Raw genomic sequence first — 18,409 nt, forward strand, 5'->3', positions numbered from 1 at the left:
CTGTTTCTATTATTTGGGTCGTATGAATTCCAAGAGTGACAACAGCACAATCTATGCTTTACAGTGGTGAGATCTGTACTTACTTAATTAGTGTATCGCTAGTTTTGTCTTTGTCACTGTATCGCTACCTCTCAACTATTTAAACATGTTATTATTCGTCTTTCTTACTGAAATTAAATCACGGCTGATGGTGCCACGAATAGACTCTGCCATTGGATGAAGATTAGTCCTATGAAACGTCACTCCCATCATTCAAGACAGCGAGATGATATTATTCTTATTAATTTCATATGCTTATTCTTTCCATTCTTCCTCCCGACTACAAAGATGATTAGTGTGTCGGTAACATTGCCTCATCGTTTTAGATCTTTTTATACCGCTTAAGTTGGTCATAACTTCTCGCTTTCTTCTTCTCGTCTATTCAACTGAATTTTATTAGGCAAAATTATTTTTATAGGCTATACAGTAGTTTGATGCTGGAAATTAGCTTCTTAGAATGATGATTATATATCGTTTGGTATAAAAATAGACATGTGTAAAACGAGCGAATTGGCCGTGCGGTTTGGGTCGCATAGCTGTCAACTTGCATTCCGGAGATGGTGGGTTCGAATCCCAACGTCGGTGGTTACCAATTTTCACACTGGGCAAAGGCCGGAGCCGTACCATAATTTAAAGCCACGGACGTTGCCATCCCAATCCTACTACTTCCCCATCCTTGCGTTGCCAAAAACCTTCGATGTATTAGTCCGACGTCGAAAAACTAGCAAAAAGGATATATTTAAACATTTCTTCGAATAATAAAGGCAATAAATAGAAGTATATACCAAAATAATTCTTCTCTCCTTCTTTCCTTTCTTAATCTGTTTACCCTCCAGAGTTGGTTTTCCCTTGGACTCAGTGAGGGAACCCACCTCTACCGCCGCAAGGGCAGTGTCCTGGAGCGTGATACATTTGGGTCGGAGAATAAAACTGGGGAGGAGGACTAGTACCCCGCCCAGGAGGCTATGTTGAACAGGGGCCTTGTGAGGGATTGCGAGACTGGAAGGGATAGACAAGGAAGAGGGAAGGAAGCGTTCGTGGCCGTAAGTTAGGTACCATTCCGGAATTTGCCTGGAGGTGAACTAGGAAATAACGGAAAACCACTTTAAGGAAGCATGAGGTGGGAATCGAACACCCCTCTACTCAGTTGACCTCCCGAGGCTGAGTGGATCCCGTTCTAGCCCTCGTACCACTTTTCAAATTTAGTGGCAGAGCCGGGAATCGAACCCGGGTCTCCGGGTGGCAGCTAATCACGCTAACCACTACACCACACAGGCGGACCCAAAAGAATATTACATAACATTATTTTCTTGAGAACTATTGGCAAAGATAACAAAACTTATGAAGACAGTTGACCCCATAAACTCACCGCTCCCCGTCTGGTAATGTCGCTAATCAGTCACTGTGATAACGCAAGGCCATGCAAACATGATAATAGATGTGTTGTCTTATCACTTGTACACTCCACACACATGCGTCAAAATCAGTGCTGTTGTTAGAGACTTCTGACGCAAGTACGACCAGCTAAGAGGCTTCCGTCTTTAATTTCATAACAGGTAAGAAACTGCATACATCAACTCCGTGCAGGTCATTCTGTTAAGGATCATTAAACTGATTTGCTACTTTAATTTGTTTCAAAGTTAGGATTCGAAATATTATAATTTCTTAGTCTTCTTCTTCTTCTTCTTGTTCTCCTTCGCGCTGTCACTCCTGTACAAGGTTCGAGTCCTTGAACGCCATTTTCCATGGTCGTGGACGTCGTTTGACCTCACGCTGATGTCCCTCATACTTGTCATTAGCATATCTCGTCAAGGCTTTTTTGATCGTCCAGGTGGGTGGTCACCATTGATGTCAACGTTGATTGAAATATTGGTGGCTATGCCAGGTGCTGCATGTAGAACATGGCCATATCATCGGGGGCACCTTTCCCGTATGTTCTCCATAACTGGAACGATGCCGAATTGTCTCATTCCTGATGTAGTGAATTAAGGAAATGGCCATCGACCAGCGGAGCATTCGCATCTCCCTGGCTTGAAATTGGCGTTCAGAGTTTTTGTTGAAAGTTCGTCATTCAGCTCCATAGTGCAACTGGAAGGACCAATTTTTGTTATATCTTCGACTTTAGGCGAAAAAGTATTCCTTTGTCACAAATTACGCCAGTGACTTACCTCCAGGGTGCCTCCGTGGCTCAGGTGGCAGCGCGCCGGGCTCTAACCGCTGGGTTCCGTGGTCCAAATCCCGGTCAGTCCATGTGAGATATGTACTGGACAAAGCGAAGGCGGGGCAGGTTTTTCTCCGGGTACTCCGGTTTTCTCTGTCATCATTCCAACAACACTCTCCACTGACATTTAATGTCATCTGTTAGTCATCAATCATTGCCCCAGAGGAGTGCGACATACTTCGGCAACCGGCACAATTCCTGTCCTCGCCACAAGAGGGGGGCTTCATTCATTCCATTCCTGACCCGGTCACTGACTGGAAACAGGCAGTGGATATTCATATTCGTTATTCACTTTCCTCCACAAGTCACATTTGTCCCTGCTCAATTTCCCTGCCGATTCCGCAGTCACTCTGCAGGTGAGACTCAATTTATCTGAAGCTGTCTGTCTTTGATAAGCTGTCCTCTCTGACTTGGATGGTGCTATCTTTTGGATAAGTTTCCAAATATTCTGTTTTACTAATGTTCAGACGGTGACCTTGTGGAGAGAGCCGTTTGTTTTTCAACTTGGGATTTCAATTGTTCTGGGGTGATTACTGCGTGTGCGGCATCGTCGGCCTACAGGCAGGTCGAAGGAACACTGTGTTCCATGATGAAGAGCTGAGGTGACAGTACTGATCCCTGGTGGGCGCCGACTTCCACGGGAAAGCTGTCTGAGGTACCGAAGACACCGTGACACAGCGTACCTGACCCTTGGTGTGGCCGAGCTGTAGAGCTGCTCCAGCATGCCATAGTCGCGAAATGTGAACCAGATCAATTCATGCGGAACACGAACGAAAGCCTTCTCGAGATCGAGGAAGGTAATATGAAGTGCCGGTCGTTTCTCTCGATGTCTCTCAAGAAATAATTTGAGCTGCGAAGATAGCATCATTTGTCCCAGTTTCCGAAACGAAGTAGCACTGGTTGTCACAAAATTTTGGTGATTTCGTGCTGGCGTCGGTCGACGATTCTCTCAAAGATTTTCATGATGTGCGATTGAATTGGTAGTAGTTCGACCAGTCTCCCGGAACACCTTCTCCTAGCTTAATCGACGAAGACACAGTCGAAGATTTTCTCGGTGTGATGTCATTTTCAATATCTTGATAAAGTGTTGCAATGACTGGAAAATGTTTACAAGACCAATGAGCCGAGAGCACTGGTGGAAACGTTTATCTTTAATCAGATTATTGAAGTTGAAGGTATCTAATTTTATTCATAAGAGAAGTAGAGTACACAGAATGAGCGACAGTTAAAGAATGCTTAATACCGTCGGTGTTAGAATAGCATAAGAATTCACATTCACCAAGAGGGTTTGACAGAAAAGATGAAATATTTCGCAAGGTTACGAGAAAATGTAATATTCATTGGCAAGTGTTAAGCAATGGAAAGTCATTCATAGGCGGGCTGTTTATTAGCATGTTACTTAACGGACCATCTACATTTAATCACGAAAAGTAAACAAAGTTCTCGTGGTTTCCAAGATTCATAACATCATCTAAATTCAATATATAATTTCTTGAATTAAAATATGCTTCCATATTTCTAGAACCTAGAGCAGGGCCTCTCAGGGTGCATGCGCGTGGTGCATGCACTGTGCACGGTGCAAAAGACGATTTGGCTTGGTTGACCAGAGTGCAGACCCCCCACTCCTCGATTTGGAGCAATAGCGCTTACTCTCTCTTTCCTCACGCCTCTCTCGCTCGCTCCGCCTGTCTCCCTCTGCCCCACTTGCGCCGTAGCGCTCCAAATCCGGGCTGAGTTGAGCCGAGTATAGCCGAGTAGAGCCGAGCTTAGCCGAGTAGCCAAGAGACGAAGCGTTGATCCGAGCTATACCGAGCGGCACCGATGCACAGTGCACGGAGCTCTTGCGCCTCGGTCTGCACGCGTGAGATTTTGGGCGTTTGAGAGGCCCTGACCTAGAGCATTCAGAGTCGTGTAGTAATTCATTTCAATCCACTTTGTATGTAATGGTGTGCGAATGTGTGTGTGAGCGGATTGGTGGTCAATCTGCTCCGTATTTGATTCCTACTTAATACGGTGACTGCATATAATGTTAATTATTCGAAGGAAATTTAGTGAGTCTGTCTTACAGATACTTCATAGAGCAGTATACAGCGACACACAGTGTGATATTTGCATAATGTACCTGGCCGAAAGTCACTTTTCCTTTGTGCCTACTCAGACAAACCAGTTCCTTTTTTCTTAGAGTAGACAAAACATACTTCCAGGAAATAATATTTGTTTTCGAAGAAGTCGCGCCGATCAACAGGAAGAAAGGACCGAACGGCCTAAAATCTGGGTTGCGCAGATCAGGTTTACCATGCGATAGTGCCATTCGTTTGCATTTACTCGGTGAATGCGGTCGTGTTTCTATCGCTGGTAGTGAATGTGTGTCATAGATGTGTTTATGTACATTTAGTGGTAAATTTTTATACAACTCTTCTTTCCTGCGTCATTGAACTAAACCGTGAGCACCATGAGAATAGATCATGTGCAAATCTGACTGTATGAAAAATGAAAATGGAAATCCAGAGCCTGTTTCCAGTCTTTCGACCGGGGTCAGGAATTGAATGAATGAATGAATGAAGCCCCCATCTAGCGGCGAGGATAGGAAATGTACCGGCTGCCGAAGCCTATCGCACTCCTCTGGGGCAATGATAAATGGCTGACAGATGAAATGAAATGTTCATGGAGGGCAGCTTCCTGAGCCACGGGGGCTAAATCCGATTGTAACAAATTATTAAATCAGTTTGTACTTGCGTTTCAGTATATGATATTGCATCGTACAGGGGTTTTAATGTATGTTTAGGAACGAGTAACTCATCGGCTGTGCAAAACACTTGTGTTTGTTTGCGAATGAATGCAACGCTTATACAATTTTCAGGATGACTTTGCAAATGTCGCGTCGAACATTTTCCGACGTCTGGTTTGCTAATGCAAAAGAAACCAGGACGGATGCTTTATTGCACCACATATTGCAAGACCTAGGTGACCCGTCTGTGTCGGAAGACATTTTGAAGCGTTTGGAAATTAGCATTCGAAGTATCTGTCAAAAAATTGAAGATAAATGGTCGAAGTCAGGAAGACACAACGTTTTTTGAACGACAATACATTGTGGTTGAAGAAAATGTATCACTTCCTGACATTGTCACGAGCGCTATCGAAGATGTCGCACGTCCTTCAAAGAGTAATCGGACTGGAAGACCACAAAAAAACTTCTGAAAGCTGCAGCAACAGAGCAAAAAAGACGGCGAATCCAACATGTTCTTGAAACATCGAGCCCGGAAGCTATGCATTTTGTGTACCTTTTTTAAACGTTTAATATGTCGTAATTTGGTTTTCTTCTGTGTTTTACGATTTTTATTTTCTACATTGAATCTTAGTGAAAATGAAAACCTACAACCTGTTTTCCAGTCATTGACCGGGTCAGGGATGTAATGAATAGAACCTACATAGGCTGTTATTACAATTGGGTCGCCACTCCCAAGGTGATTTATTAATGAGTGATGAATGCTATGAAATGATAATGGAGAGTGTTGCTGGAATGAAAGATGGCAGGGAAAACCGGAGTACCCGGAGAAAAACCTGTCCCGCCTCCGCTTGGTCCAGCACAAATCTCACATGGAGTGACCGGGATTTGAACCACGGTATCCAGCGGTGGGAGGCCGACGCGCTGCCATCTGAGCCACGGTGGCTCTTGAATCTTAGTAATGTATTATTTTGTATGTAAATGTACTTCAGCAGCATGTTTGTACTTCATATTAGAACATATTATGATTTCCATAATTACAGTTCCTTTCCTTACCACTTCATACATTTTACGGCAAATTTATCTCATATTGCTAGGCTTCAATAGCTTTGGCCAGCTAGATTATGAAAATATCATACTGTGCGGCGTGTAGACTCGCTCAAACTCATTTACAAGTAATGGATTTCATACAGAGCTTCCTGCTGGAGCACTCTCTTCAATGACTGTTTAGAAGGACCAAACTCTAAAGACGTTCAGATTCACTGAAAATGAGTCTACCGAACTGTGCATGCTGTCTGGTCGCCATGAGCAGAAACGAGTCTGGACAGATCGAGCAGCTCAGAAACTTGGTAAGTTCAAGTGACTCACATGCACTGGTTCTCCAAGCATCTTCCTTGTACTGTACAGCCACTGCATGTAACACTCGCAACGCACACTTGTGAAGGAGAAATATCGCAACAACTCACCGAGTGACAACGATTGAGTGGTTTGGTATAATGACCCTATTATTGAGTTTCGAGTTTACTCACACTGCTCACTGTTCAAATATCGCCCATTTTGACTCAGCAGCAATGGGTCTGTCCCTTTGGTGGTAATGGAATGCCTGGTGCTTAGTATTCAAAACGTTCCCTGCGTAATGGAGGCTAAAAAATACCTTTTTGGTATGCGACACAAGCTTGTCAACTTCAGGGAAATCTTACCTGACTTCTTTGGCTACTCTTTGGAATGTATGAGCTAGGTAGGTTACGTGCACCATTCTTGAGTAAAATGCTTTGGTAGCGTTAGCAGTTTTAACTATGTAAGGTGCTGCATCAGTCACGAAGAGCAAAACATGGCCACGTCATACACCCTCAGGCCACAATAGTGCCATCGATTTATCAAAGAGGCGACATATTGCCGAATGGTTCACAGAGTACGAAACCTCGGTCGTGAGTAAAAATATTTTTCCAGGTCTATCTACTTCTGTACCCACGAAAATTTTGGCAGTGTAACGGCCCTCAACATCGCTGGTTTCTTCGGTAGAGATGAATAATTTTTAAGCAGACTTGTGCTCATAGTGCTCTCAAAGCAGTGGGATGCATAGTCATTTCTGAAAGTAGGCTGGTCAGGAATTGAACGGCCCGTGTACTTTTCTCAGAAATCTCTGAATTTAATATTGTTCACTTTCCAGATGGGAATGTTTCCAGAAACCAAAGCTTCACACAAGTCTTTGAAAAAATACGAGGGGGTTCGGGGTGACATCACTGGAGGATGTTTCCCGTGCGAGTAACAGTTGAGAAACTCTTCAAATAAAACAAGCTTGGAAACGTAAGTGGAAACGGAATGAGCTCAGACTCGATCATTGCACGACTCTATGAGTTAGGGTAACGTTAATCCGCTAGCAAAAGAATACAGTAAGAAAAGAAGATAAAAATCCAAGAGAAACAACAGGATATTAAGTAAGTTTCCTCCAAGCTTCTACTTTATTATTATGACGGATTGGCCTAAATGCAAAGGAAGCTGTATAAAATGAATCTATCAAACAGATTCACCTCCAAGTAAAAGCAAGAAACAGAAAGAGAAGACCAAGTAAGTGTTGAAATTTAGTAGGAAATGGCGACTAGCCCGCTCTGACGTAATGTAGTGGGAGTAACATAAATTCCAGGGGCTCCTCATGTCCGAACCCCTAATGTTTATGCATGCATAAGTAAATGCGTCCTGTCCCATCGTCGCCATAAGACGTATCTGTGTCGGTGCGACGTAAAGCAACTAGCAAAAAAGAAAAAATACAGAACATTTTGTTAGGAATACCGCTGGAGTGAGCTACGATTAGGGATATTCGCATGTCATTATATTTTTCTTGGGTTAAATTAATGAAAGGTTATCTATGTTTCATAATGAAGGCAGGGAAAAGCTAGATATAGTAATGGAGAGTATTTGCGAGATCGGGAAAGGTAGCGTTATGTGTATACACTGTCCAGTTAGTGAAGTTCTTGGGGAATTGTCGATAGTGTGTGAAGTGCATGTTTTTTTCTGTAATACATGTAATTTGTAATAATGAGTTGAAACAAGCACTCCGATTAATAGAGGTAATTTTGCATGTTTTGTTTTTATAAGAACGTGACTTTGCTTCATCTTGTGAAGTGTGTACGGCCTGTAATCGAACCTCATACCCCCCCCCCCCCCCATGTGTAGCCAGGGTTTCTTGTGTTGATTATCTTGTGTAAAGTAAATGCATCGAGTTTTGAAGTTACCTAGTTCAGTTTGTGTAAATTCGAGCTAATTAGTGACATAGAAAATTAAGAGAATACGATATTGTTGAGTTGCATTCTGCGGGACATGAACCAAGGAATACGTGGATGCGAATGGTTAGTTTAAATGAGTGAATTAGGCCGACACGAAAGCATAACTGAGTTATGTATTGTATGCTATCCGGCCCCGTGGTGTAGGGGGCAGCGTGTCTGCCTCTTACCCGGAGACCCGGGTTCGATTCCCGGCCAGGTCAGGGATTTTTACTTGGACCTGAGGGCTGATTCGACGTCCACTCAGCCTACGTTATTACAACTGAGGAGCTATCTGACGGTGAGATATCGGCCCCGGTCTAGAAAACCAAGAATAACGCCCGAGAGGATTCGTCTGGCTGACCACACGACACCTCGTAATCTGCAGGCCCTCGGGCTGACCAGTGGTCGCTTGGTAGGCCAAGGCCCTTCAAGGGCTGCAGTGTCATGGGGTTTGTTTTGTTTGTATGCTAGAAAATAGTATGTGGCTTCGCGTTGAATTTTGTGTTTCCGTGATGTTTTGTAAAGGACAGAATGTCTGTGATTTGTTTAGAAGCCAGAGTGCTCATTTGTAGACGAGGACTTTTAGAAGAAAGAGAATCTCAGCTGACTGGGGAGTGAGGCGTGTCGTCTGGCGACAGCACCGACGAATTTATGAGGGGTACAGGCGAATGTTGCCGTCCCCGCGGTGTAGGGGTAGCGTGCCTGCCTCTTACCCGAGGCCCCGGATTCGATTCCCGGCCATGTCAGGGATTTTTACCTGGATCTGAGGGCTGGTTCGGGGTCTAATCAGCCTACGTGATTACAATTGAGGAGCTATCTGACGGTGATATGGTGGCCCCGATCTAGAGAGCCCAGAATAACGGCCGTGAGGATTCGGCGTGCTGACCACACGACACCTCGTAATCTGCAGGCCTTCGGGCTGAGCAGCGGTCGCTTGGTAGGCCAAGGCCCTTCGGGACAAGAGGCGGAACAGGTTATATAGGTTACCAATTTGTTCCCTCGGTCGCCAAGCAGTGTAGCCCACTGTTAATAATTCTAATACCATCTCGGAGAGTGGCTATGCCGATTTTCAGAAAATCTCGAAAATGTAAAAATTCAATTTAAAACACCTTTACTTGAACCATGGGCCCGAGGAGGTTTTTGTTTTGTAGAATAGTCAGCCATTCCCGGTGTGTCTCATAGAATTTGTGTTTTGTGTGTAATGTTACCGCGTTGTTTGAAAGTGAAGTAATTATGTACTAGTTTCTTTGTGCGCGCATTCGCTAATGACTACAAAATAGTTGAAGTAATTAATATGGTCGTAGAGAATTTATGTGGGGGAAACGTAAAAGAGAAAATGAACGTCTTATCTTGTGAAAATATATTTTTTTAAATTTTTGAAGCGGAATTTCACCGCAATCTTTGAAGTCGTTATGACTTAATTCTGTACAAGGTTTTGTCTACTGTGTTCTTGAAGTGCGTTTGTTTATTTCATGATAATTTTGCCGTAGCGAGGTCAATTAAAGCTAATAATTGAAAACTGATGCCTATTGATTTGACGTAAATATAGTATTCCTATAGCTTCCCATTGTAGAACTGTAAGGTAGATTAAGTTCCTTTTAGCTGAGGACGTTCCACCAACTGAAGCAACCGGAACATACAGCATAGGAAAGTGCGTACACATCGCTCACGGCCTCTCAAAGGGGGTCGTTGTCCATATATCCATTCATGTATTCTGAGCCTTGGGAATATGGTGGCATCGAAACCCGGCCAAATAGATCTCAATATAATGTCACAGAGAACTTAAGTGTTTCCAGTGCTTAATACTACGGCTTACAAGCTTACTACTAGCTTAATATTACAAGTGAAAAACAATCAATCAATCAATCAATCAATCAATCAATCAATAAATCAATCAATCAATCAGTTAATCAATCAATCAATCAATCAATCATCTGCATTTAGGGCGGCCACCCAGGTGGAAGATTCAATTGTTTGCCTCATATTTACATTTATTTATAATTGTTTACCTCACTTTTTCTTAAATATTTTCAACGAACTTGGAAATTTATCGAACATTTCCCTTGATAATTTATTCCAATCGCTTACTACTCGTCCTATAAATTAGTATTAGCCCGATCTGTCCTCTTGAATTCCAACTTTATCTTCATACTATGATCTTTCTTACTTTTAAAAGTTCCACTCAAGTTTATTCTTCTACTTATGTCATTCCACGCCAACTCACCACTGACAGCTCGAAATATACCACATAGTCGAGCATCTCGTCTCGTTACTCCCAAGTCTTCCCAGACCAAACTTTGCAACATTTTAGGTAACACTACTTCTTTGTCGGAAATCACTCAGAACAAATCATGCTGCTACCTTTGAATTTTGTCCAGTTCTCGCATCAAGTAGTCCTGGTGAGGGTCCCATACACTGGAGTCATACTCTAACTGCGGTCTTACCAGAGACTTGTACGCCTTCTCGTTTACATCCTTACTACAACCCCTAAGTACTCTCATAACCATGTGAAGAGATCTGTAACCTTTTTTTACCACTTCGTTACTATGATTACCCCAATGAATATCATTCCTTACATTAACACCTAGGTACTTACATTGTTCCCCATGAGGTACTACCCCATTAATATAATAATTAAAAGTGAGAGGAATTTTCTTCTCTGTGAAACTTACAACTTGTCTTTTCATCCCATATACATTCATACCATTGTGTGCTGTCCATCTCACTACATTGTTTAAGTCCTCCTGCAGTCGCTCACAAGCCTGCAACTCATTTACTATATACAGAATAACAAAAAGCAAAGCAAAGCAAAGTCACCTCCGTACAGGCCATGAAGGCCCTGGGAGGAGTGGAAGGTAAAGACTTCCACCATTGTTAACCCCGGCACGTGATGGGGTAGAGTGGTTAGCTCTAGGCCCGGCCGCCTTTGCCCCCAGGAATTAACCTGGTACTCATTTTTGGTGTAGGCTGAGTGAACCTCAAGGCCATATGCACCTCCAGAAGTGGAAATCTCGTTTCTTAAATTTTACAACTTCCTGACGGGGATTCGAAGCCACGTCCTTCCGGGCGGACCGAGCACGCCTTTACTGCCTCGGCCAGGCAGTCCCTATATATAGTATAACATCATCTGCAAATAGCCTTATTTGTGATTCGAGTTCTTTACTCATACCACCTACGCATATAAGAAAATATAAATGTCCAATAACACTGCCCTGCGGAATCCTCCTATCAATCACTACGGATCAGATAACACTTCATCTATTTTAATTCTCTGAGTTCTATTTCCTAGAAATGTAGCCACCCATTGAACCATTCTTTTGTCTAGTCCGATTGCCCTTATTATTGTCAGTAATCTCCCACAATATTCCCTATCAAAAGCCATGGTAGGTCAATAGCGATACAATCCATTTTACCTCTTGAATCTAAAATATCTCCTATATGTTGCTGGAATCCTACAAGTTGAGCTTCACTGGAATAACCTTTCCTAAACCAGAACTGTCTTCTATCAGACCCGTTATTAATCTCGAAAAAGTGTCTAATATAATTAGAAAGAGTGATTTCCCACAGCATACAAACTGCACATGTCGAGCGGACTGGCCGCTTTCTGTTTGTCATCCTTTCCCTTGTACACTGGGGTTACTATTGCAACTTTCCATTCATTTGGTATAGTTCCCTCATGCACACAGTAATCAAAACAATATTTCTGATATGGCACTATATCCCAACCCCTAGCCTTTAATATATCCCCAGAAATCTTATCAATCCCAGCTGCCTTTCTAGCTTTCAAATTTTGTATCGTTTTATAAATGTCTTTATTATCATAGGTAAATTTCAGTATTTTGCCATTATTAATCGCCTCCTCTATCAGGATATTATATCCAACTACCATTACGAATTGTTGACTGAATACTTCTTCCTTCTGTAAGTCTTCGCATATACACTCCCCTTGTTCATTAATGATCGCAGAATGTAATTCCTAGAACATGTTTCTGCCTTAAAGTAAACTAACTATACGCGTCCTTCCATCGCTCCTAAAATTCAAGTGACTTCAAATTATGTTTTCCATCTTGTTATCCTTACCTGATTGTTTCGATAGATTCCATTTCTTAGTGAGCTCCTTCAATCCCTCCTTACTCCCGCAACCAATCCTAATTCTATTTCTTTCTAATCTGCACTTCCTTCTTAATCTCTTTATTTCCCTGTTATAATATAAAAAGGGTCCTTACTATGCCTTACCACTTTTACAGGTACAGAACTGTTTTTACACTGCTTATTGCTTTAAATACAGTACATTCCATAGACTGCTTACATTTTTATTTACCATTTGCCGTTGATCATAATTGCGTTTTAAAAATGTCCCCACCAGGCGAGTTGGTCGTGTGGTTAGGGACCCGCAGCTGTGAGCTTGCATCCGGGAGATAGTGAGTTCGAACCCCACTGTCGGCAGCTCTGAAGATGGTTTTCCGTGGTTTCCCATTTTCACACTAGGCAAATGCTGGGGCTATACATTAATGAAAGCCACGGCCGCTCCCTTCCCACTCCAAATCCTTTCCCCTCCAATCGTCGCCATAAGACCTATCTGTGTCGCTGCGACGTAAGGCAACTAGCAAAAAAGGATGTCCCCATTCTTCTCTTATCTGCCATTTTGTATTGACTAATAGTCCTACTTTTACAACATTCCTTTCTAACACATTTATTTTTAACTGTGATTAAAAATGATTAGCTCCATGGTCACTTACACCATCTATCACGTCCGTTTCCCTATAGAGCTTATCTGGTTTTACCAGCACCACGTCTAGAATAACTTTCCCTCTAGTTTGTTCCGTCACTTTCTGTTCAGCAGTCTTCCCCATAATAACTTATTCACCATTTGTTGGGCATGCTTTCTTTCATTCGCATTCCCTTCCCAGTTAACAGATGGCAAGTTCGGATCACCTGCTACAATAACATTCCTCTCTGTATCGTTCCCCACATAGCTGATTATCTTATCAAATAATTCTTCATCAGCGTCAATGCCATGCTTGCCAGATCTGCACACCCTAAAAACACATCAAGTTGCCTATTGTCTTTAAAGATGAGAGTCATAAACCTATAATTTCATGTTCATCATCCTTAACTTTTTCGTAGCTTACAAATTCGTCTTTGTAAAGTTCAACAAAAACAACAAGAGCACGACAAGTACTTCCAATGAAGGAAAATATTACAAGAAATACTTCTAGATTAACATTCTAAATCCAGCATCATATATAAATTCACACACAACTTAACTATTTCCAGTGCGTAACAGTAGTGCTTACAGTACTATAGTTGAGCTTAATACTAGGTTGACATTACAGTTGAGGAGCTACCTGACGGTGAGATGGCGATCCTGGTCTAGGAAACCAAGAATAACTGCCGAGAGGATTCGACGCACTGACCATGCGTCACCTCGTAATCTACAGGTCTTCGGGCTGAATAGGGGTGGCTTGGTAGGCCAAGACCCATCAGGTTTGTAGTAGATCTTAATTCATTCATTAAGAGTGACGATAGAACAAGGAAATCCTCTATGCAACTCGTGTGTAAAGTGTCATTACACACTGCAGTCATCAGCCATTCGTTTATGCTCGTGACCTAATTCAAATACCTTGCTACGAAATGATCATTTTACACTTGTGTACATAAGTAGTATTTCTTCTATATAATTTTACAGGGGTGTTAGTGTACCTTCCGTTTTCTTTTACAGAAGAATAGTCAACAATGGATCCTCAAGGGAAGGTCGCTATAATAACAGGAGGTGCATCAGGGCTCGGATTAGCTTTCTCCAAAATACTTTTGGCTAACGGAGCAAAGGTAAGTATGGAAGCAGATAACCCTATGAGCTTTTCCAATATCTGAAAACCAGTAGTTGTAGTCTGAACCACAGGACTGAACAGCCAGATAAATTATTTTGCGTTTAGGAATGTTTAAATATGACAGTTGTGTATATTGAATCATATCGTTTCATGGTGAACGAGCTGTTATTTAACGCATCATGAGTAGTAGAAGCAATGTAAAGGGCCTCGAAGGCAAGAAAGGCGTGAAAGGAATCTTGGAGTTCCTAGGGGTGTAGCGAGAGTCAGTCGGACGTGGCAAGATGTATGCGAAAGCAAGATAACCAAATAAGGCGATAGAGTGTTCCGAATGCAGTCTTAGGATTCACAGATACCACACATATAAGAAGAAACGCCGGATGACATAGGCCTGGAAAGGTATGAAAATATGGTGCTAATTCTAATGTGAGCAGATTTATGCAAGTATCAAATTATAGGAAATGGTGGTGTAATTTTTTAAGCATTAATCGTGTGCGTAAAATGCAGTAACTGGCGGTACGTGAATCTACGACGAGAGCTGATTATGCACGAGACCTTCCCATAAACCAGACACTCAAGCAGATGGCAACACGACGGAACACAACAATAACTGAACCGAGGACCTGCAACCCATGACGATGTTAGCGCAATGATGTGTTAAATCCATTTAACCAGCCCAGATGGAGGAGCCATGAGGTGGCAATGTAACAGATAAGTCTGGACAGATTTTTTTAGCATGGGATAGGGACTGTTTAACTTCACATTTTTCTTTGTAAATAAGTGTTCATTATGCCTTAATGTCGACTACGTAAATATGTTTAGGACTAATGCATGTTTTTTTAGTGTTACTAACTTTGGAATAGTTATATACAGTTTGTTCCGCAATCATGTAAAGTAGTGTTATTCTGATCTGGGAATTAATGGAAGCTTAAGAATCTAAGATCATTGAAAAATAAAGGAAGGATGTGTCTTACAAGTTATCGAACGGGGAGACTCTTGCTGTGAGTGCTAGGCGACCTAAGAAATAGAAATTGCATGTTATGTTAATGCGCATGAGATTTTGAGCTGTGAAGGGGAAGCTGTGGATTTTAAATCCCAACGTTGATCTAGGAAGGGCTTTCGAAATAATTTCGGCAATATAATACCTGTCCATGCACGTGGCGTGAACCGTCGGTATTATTATTATTATTATTATTATTATCATTATTTTTATTATTGAAACACGGACTGAGTGACACATTCCAGGTGAAATCAGTTATATTTTACAAACTCTAATTAATTTTAGACTCAACCAATGATTAGTAAAATTCCTGGCCAATTCCACACATGTCAACAAATATTTGCCGGAAATGAACTTGGAATAAAAGGGCGGAAAGCTACTAGGCCTAACAGAGCGACAGCAACTAGAAACTCTTGTATTCAGAGCCCAATGAACTGAACTTTCATGTTTAAGAATAATATGAAGTGTGCATGGCACTCCTGGTACTCAAAGAATTGTATGAAACTTATATTTTTTTTTTTTTGCTAGGGGCTTTACGTCGCACCGACACAGATAGGTCTTATGGCGACGATGGGATAGGAAAGGCCTAGGAATTGGAAGGAAGCGGCCGTGGCCTTAATTAAGGTACAGCCCCAGCATTTGCCTGGTATGAAAATGGGAAACCACGGAAAACCATCGTCAGGGCTGCCGATAGTGGGATTCGAACCTACTATCTCCCGGATGCAAGCTCACAGCCGCGCGCCTCTACGCGCACGGCCAACTCGCCCGGTATGAAACTTATAAATCAGAATTCATTCCAACTTCTCGCTCCGATTTCTGAATTGGCAACTGAGCAATACATGCCATCTGGATTCAAAGAGATTAGAAAATTAGAGATTTATCGACTGAGTACAATTTGTTATAGCATTACCTTCTCCACTTTCCTCTTCCACAGAGAGGGCCTATTATTCTGCGGAGTACTTTTCTCTGAGAAGAATCTATCGTTTCGGTATCTCTTGGTGTAAAGAGATCATGTTCTTAAAGCATATGTGAACACTAGTCATGTATATTTTTTGTAGATAGCTTGGTGATACGAGATTTCTTGAGCAGAGCAGGTTGCCTATCCCAAAGTAGGTTCCATTAGCAGCCATTAGTCTCTATTTACAAAACGTTCACTGCAATTTGTCATTATCGGTGCTTGTTATATAAACAATTCAGCCATTCCAAAAAAGCAGTCGTTCATGACTTAGACAGTGGGAAATACACCTTAAGTGCTTCTATACCTATAATAATAATAATAATAATAATAATAATAATAATAATAATAATAATAATAATAATAATAATAATAATAATAATAATAATAATAATAATAATAATAATAATAATAATAATAATAATCACCATCATCATCATCATCATCATCGTTGTTGTTGGAAGCACAAAGATGGTCAACAGCTTCAACAGCGGATGAGGAATGCGAATCCCAACGGCGAAGAAGGTGGACAAATATATAAGAAATATAAATAAATCCACACTTATCCGAACCCGCAACGGGCGATGTCGTAGTCAGTGTCTGTACCCAGGTCAAGTTCGGCCGTTTGAACATGTTCCAGATCTCACCAATCGGTTTCTGACTATGATGGGGCCTTCGGGCTCCGCATCCATGTGAATAGATTCACACAAACTAGATGGTATGAAAACACGCAGCGGAAACTACCCCAGCCGGTAAAATCCGGGGTCAGAGAGAGTCTGGTCAAAGTAGGGCATTGGATTCTGGGGACCCTGCACCATCATGTTGGGATCAGTCGGACGATCCCTCACCCCGCAAGATCAGAACCAAGATGAAACATTTCTTCGGGACATTGAATGTGAATACCCTCCTAAAAGTTGGTACCGTATACAGATAGAGTTCGGCAAGGAATTAGAGAAATATCAGTTCAAGCTACTCCGTGAACAAGAAACGCGATTCCCCTCCAATGAATTATCTATTATCTACTTCAGCATAATAAAAGTAAATATAACACTGGCAATAAAAGAAGATCACCATAAATTCTTGAAACAGCCTTCTTGTCCACAATTCAATTATCGACGCCTGGGAGTAGGAAGGAAGCGGCCGTGGCCTTATTTAAGGTACAGCCCCAGCATTTGCCTGGTGTGAAAATGAGAAACCACGGAAAACCATTTTCAGGGCTGCCGACAGTGGGGTTCGAACCCACTATCTCCCGGATGCGAGCTCACAGTTGCACGCTTCTAACCGCACGGCCAACTCACCCGGTAGTCTTAACCCTGAAGAGTGGAAATAAATCATACGCGATCTTCAATGGACATGCACCAGTAAAAGAGGATAACAAGAAAAATTCAGACAAAGTCAAGGAATTCTGGTCTCTACTGGAGAAAGAGTTGCTGGAAATGCCTGATCATTTTGTAAAACTATTAATAGGTGATTTTGATGTACATGTCGTGAAAGAAAGAAAGAAAATACAGGAAAACAGTCGGCGGATACCCTGGGCATATGTGAACCAATAGAAGTGGATAAAGGCTTATTGAAGTATGTGTATTCAATCTCAAGTTGATGTCCACTTGGTTCAATAGAGAAAGGAAAAAAGTTAATGTCGTGGCGTTCAACAGATAACATATTGGGAGAATTTCAAGTAGATGACGTAGCCACATCAATCCCATTGGAAATCTTGAATGTTGAAGTACAAAGAGTGGATAATATAGATTCCGATCACTACCTGATTAGAGTCAAGATAAAGTTTATTCCGAAGTCCAACAAGAGACCTCTAACCAAAATTAAGAGTTACCGAACTGATTAATTAAAGATAAACCAAGAGATTGTTATTCATTTATTTATTTATTTATTTATTTATTTATTTATTTATTTATTTATTTATTTATTTATTTATTTATTTATCGTATGTCTTTCAGTGCTGGGAGCGTCCGAGGACATGTTCATCTCGCCTGGTGCAGGTCTTTCTATTTGGCGCCCTTTGTAGATCTGAAGAAGGCGTATGATTCTGTAGTTCGTGGACAGCTCATGAACGTCCTTCGGGAGTTGGGAGCTGATGAAAATTATTTGGATATAATTGGGCAAACCCTCATAAACACCTTACCCCAAGTTAATCTTATGGATGAACTCTCTAAACCATTTGTGGTTAAAACAGGCCTAAGGCAAGGAGATAGACTTTCTCCACCTCTCTTTAATTGTATCCTAGAAAAGGTCACCAGGGAGTGTACACCTATACTGACTAAACGCGAAACTCAGAATGGGTTAAAGGTAGCTTGTGGGAAGAATGCTCTTATATTGGACTATCTAGCCTTCGCAGATGACGTAGTTCTGACAACAGACAA

General features: G+C 41.8%; 1 protein-coding gene across 2 annotated transcripts in view; it reads left to right on the forward strand.

Moving 5' to 3' along the window:
* The first annotated feature begins 1,483 nt into the window (after positions 1 to 1,483).
* LOC136874035 (15-hydroxyprostaglandin dehydrogenase [NAD(+)]-like) overlaps positions 1,484 to 18,409 on the forward strand; it is a 46,672-nt gene continuing 29,746 nt past the window's right edge. Inside the window, exons 1-2 of one of the 2 annotated variants that reach the window (XM_067147529.2) lie at positions 1,484 to 1,595; positions 13,971 to 14,077. In XM_067147529.2, coding sequence (XP_067003630.1) covers positions 13,985 to 14,077 — 93 coding nt within the window. In that variant the 5' untranslated portion in view covers positions 1,484 to 1,595; positions 13,971 to 13,984. Of the gene's footprint in view, positions 1,596 to 13,600; positions 13,736 to 13,970; positions 14,078 to 18,409 lie in introns of those variants that run through there. The other variant, XM_068227640.1, reaches the window with a different exon arrangement.

The sequence above is a fragment of the Anabrus simplex genome, chromosome 5 (assembly GCF_040414725.1).
Source record: "Anabrus simplex isolate iqAnaSimp1 chromosome 5, ASM4041472v1, whole genome shotgun sequence".
NCBI classification, from domain to species: domain Eukaryota; kingdom Metazoa; phylum Arthropoda; class Insecta; order Orthoptera; family Tettigoniidae; genus Anabrus; species Anabrus simplex.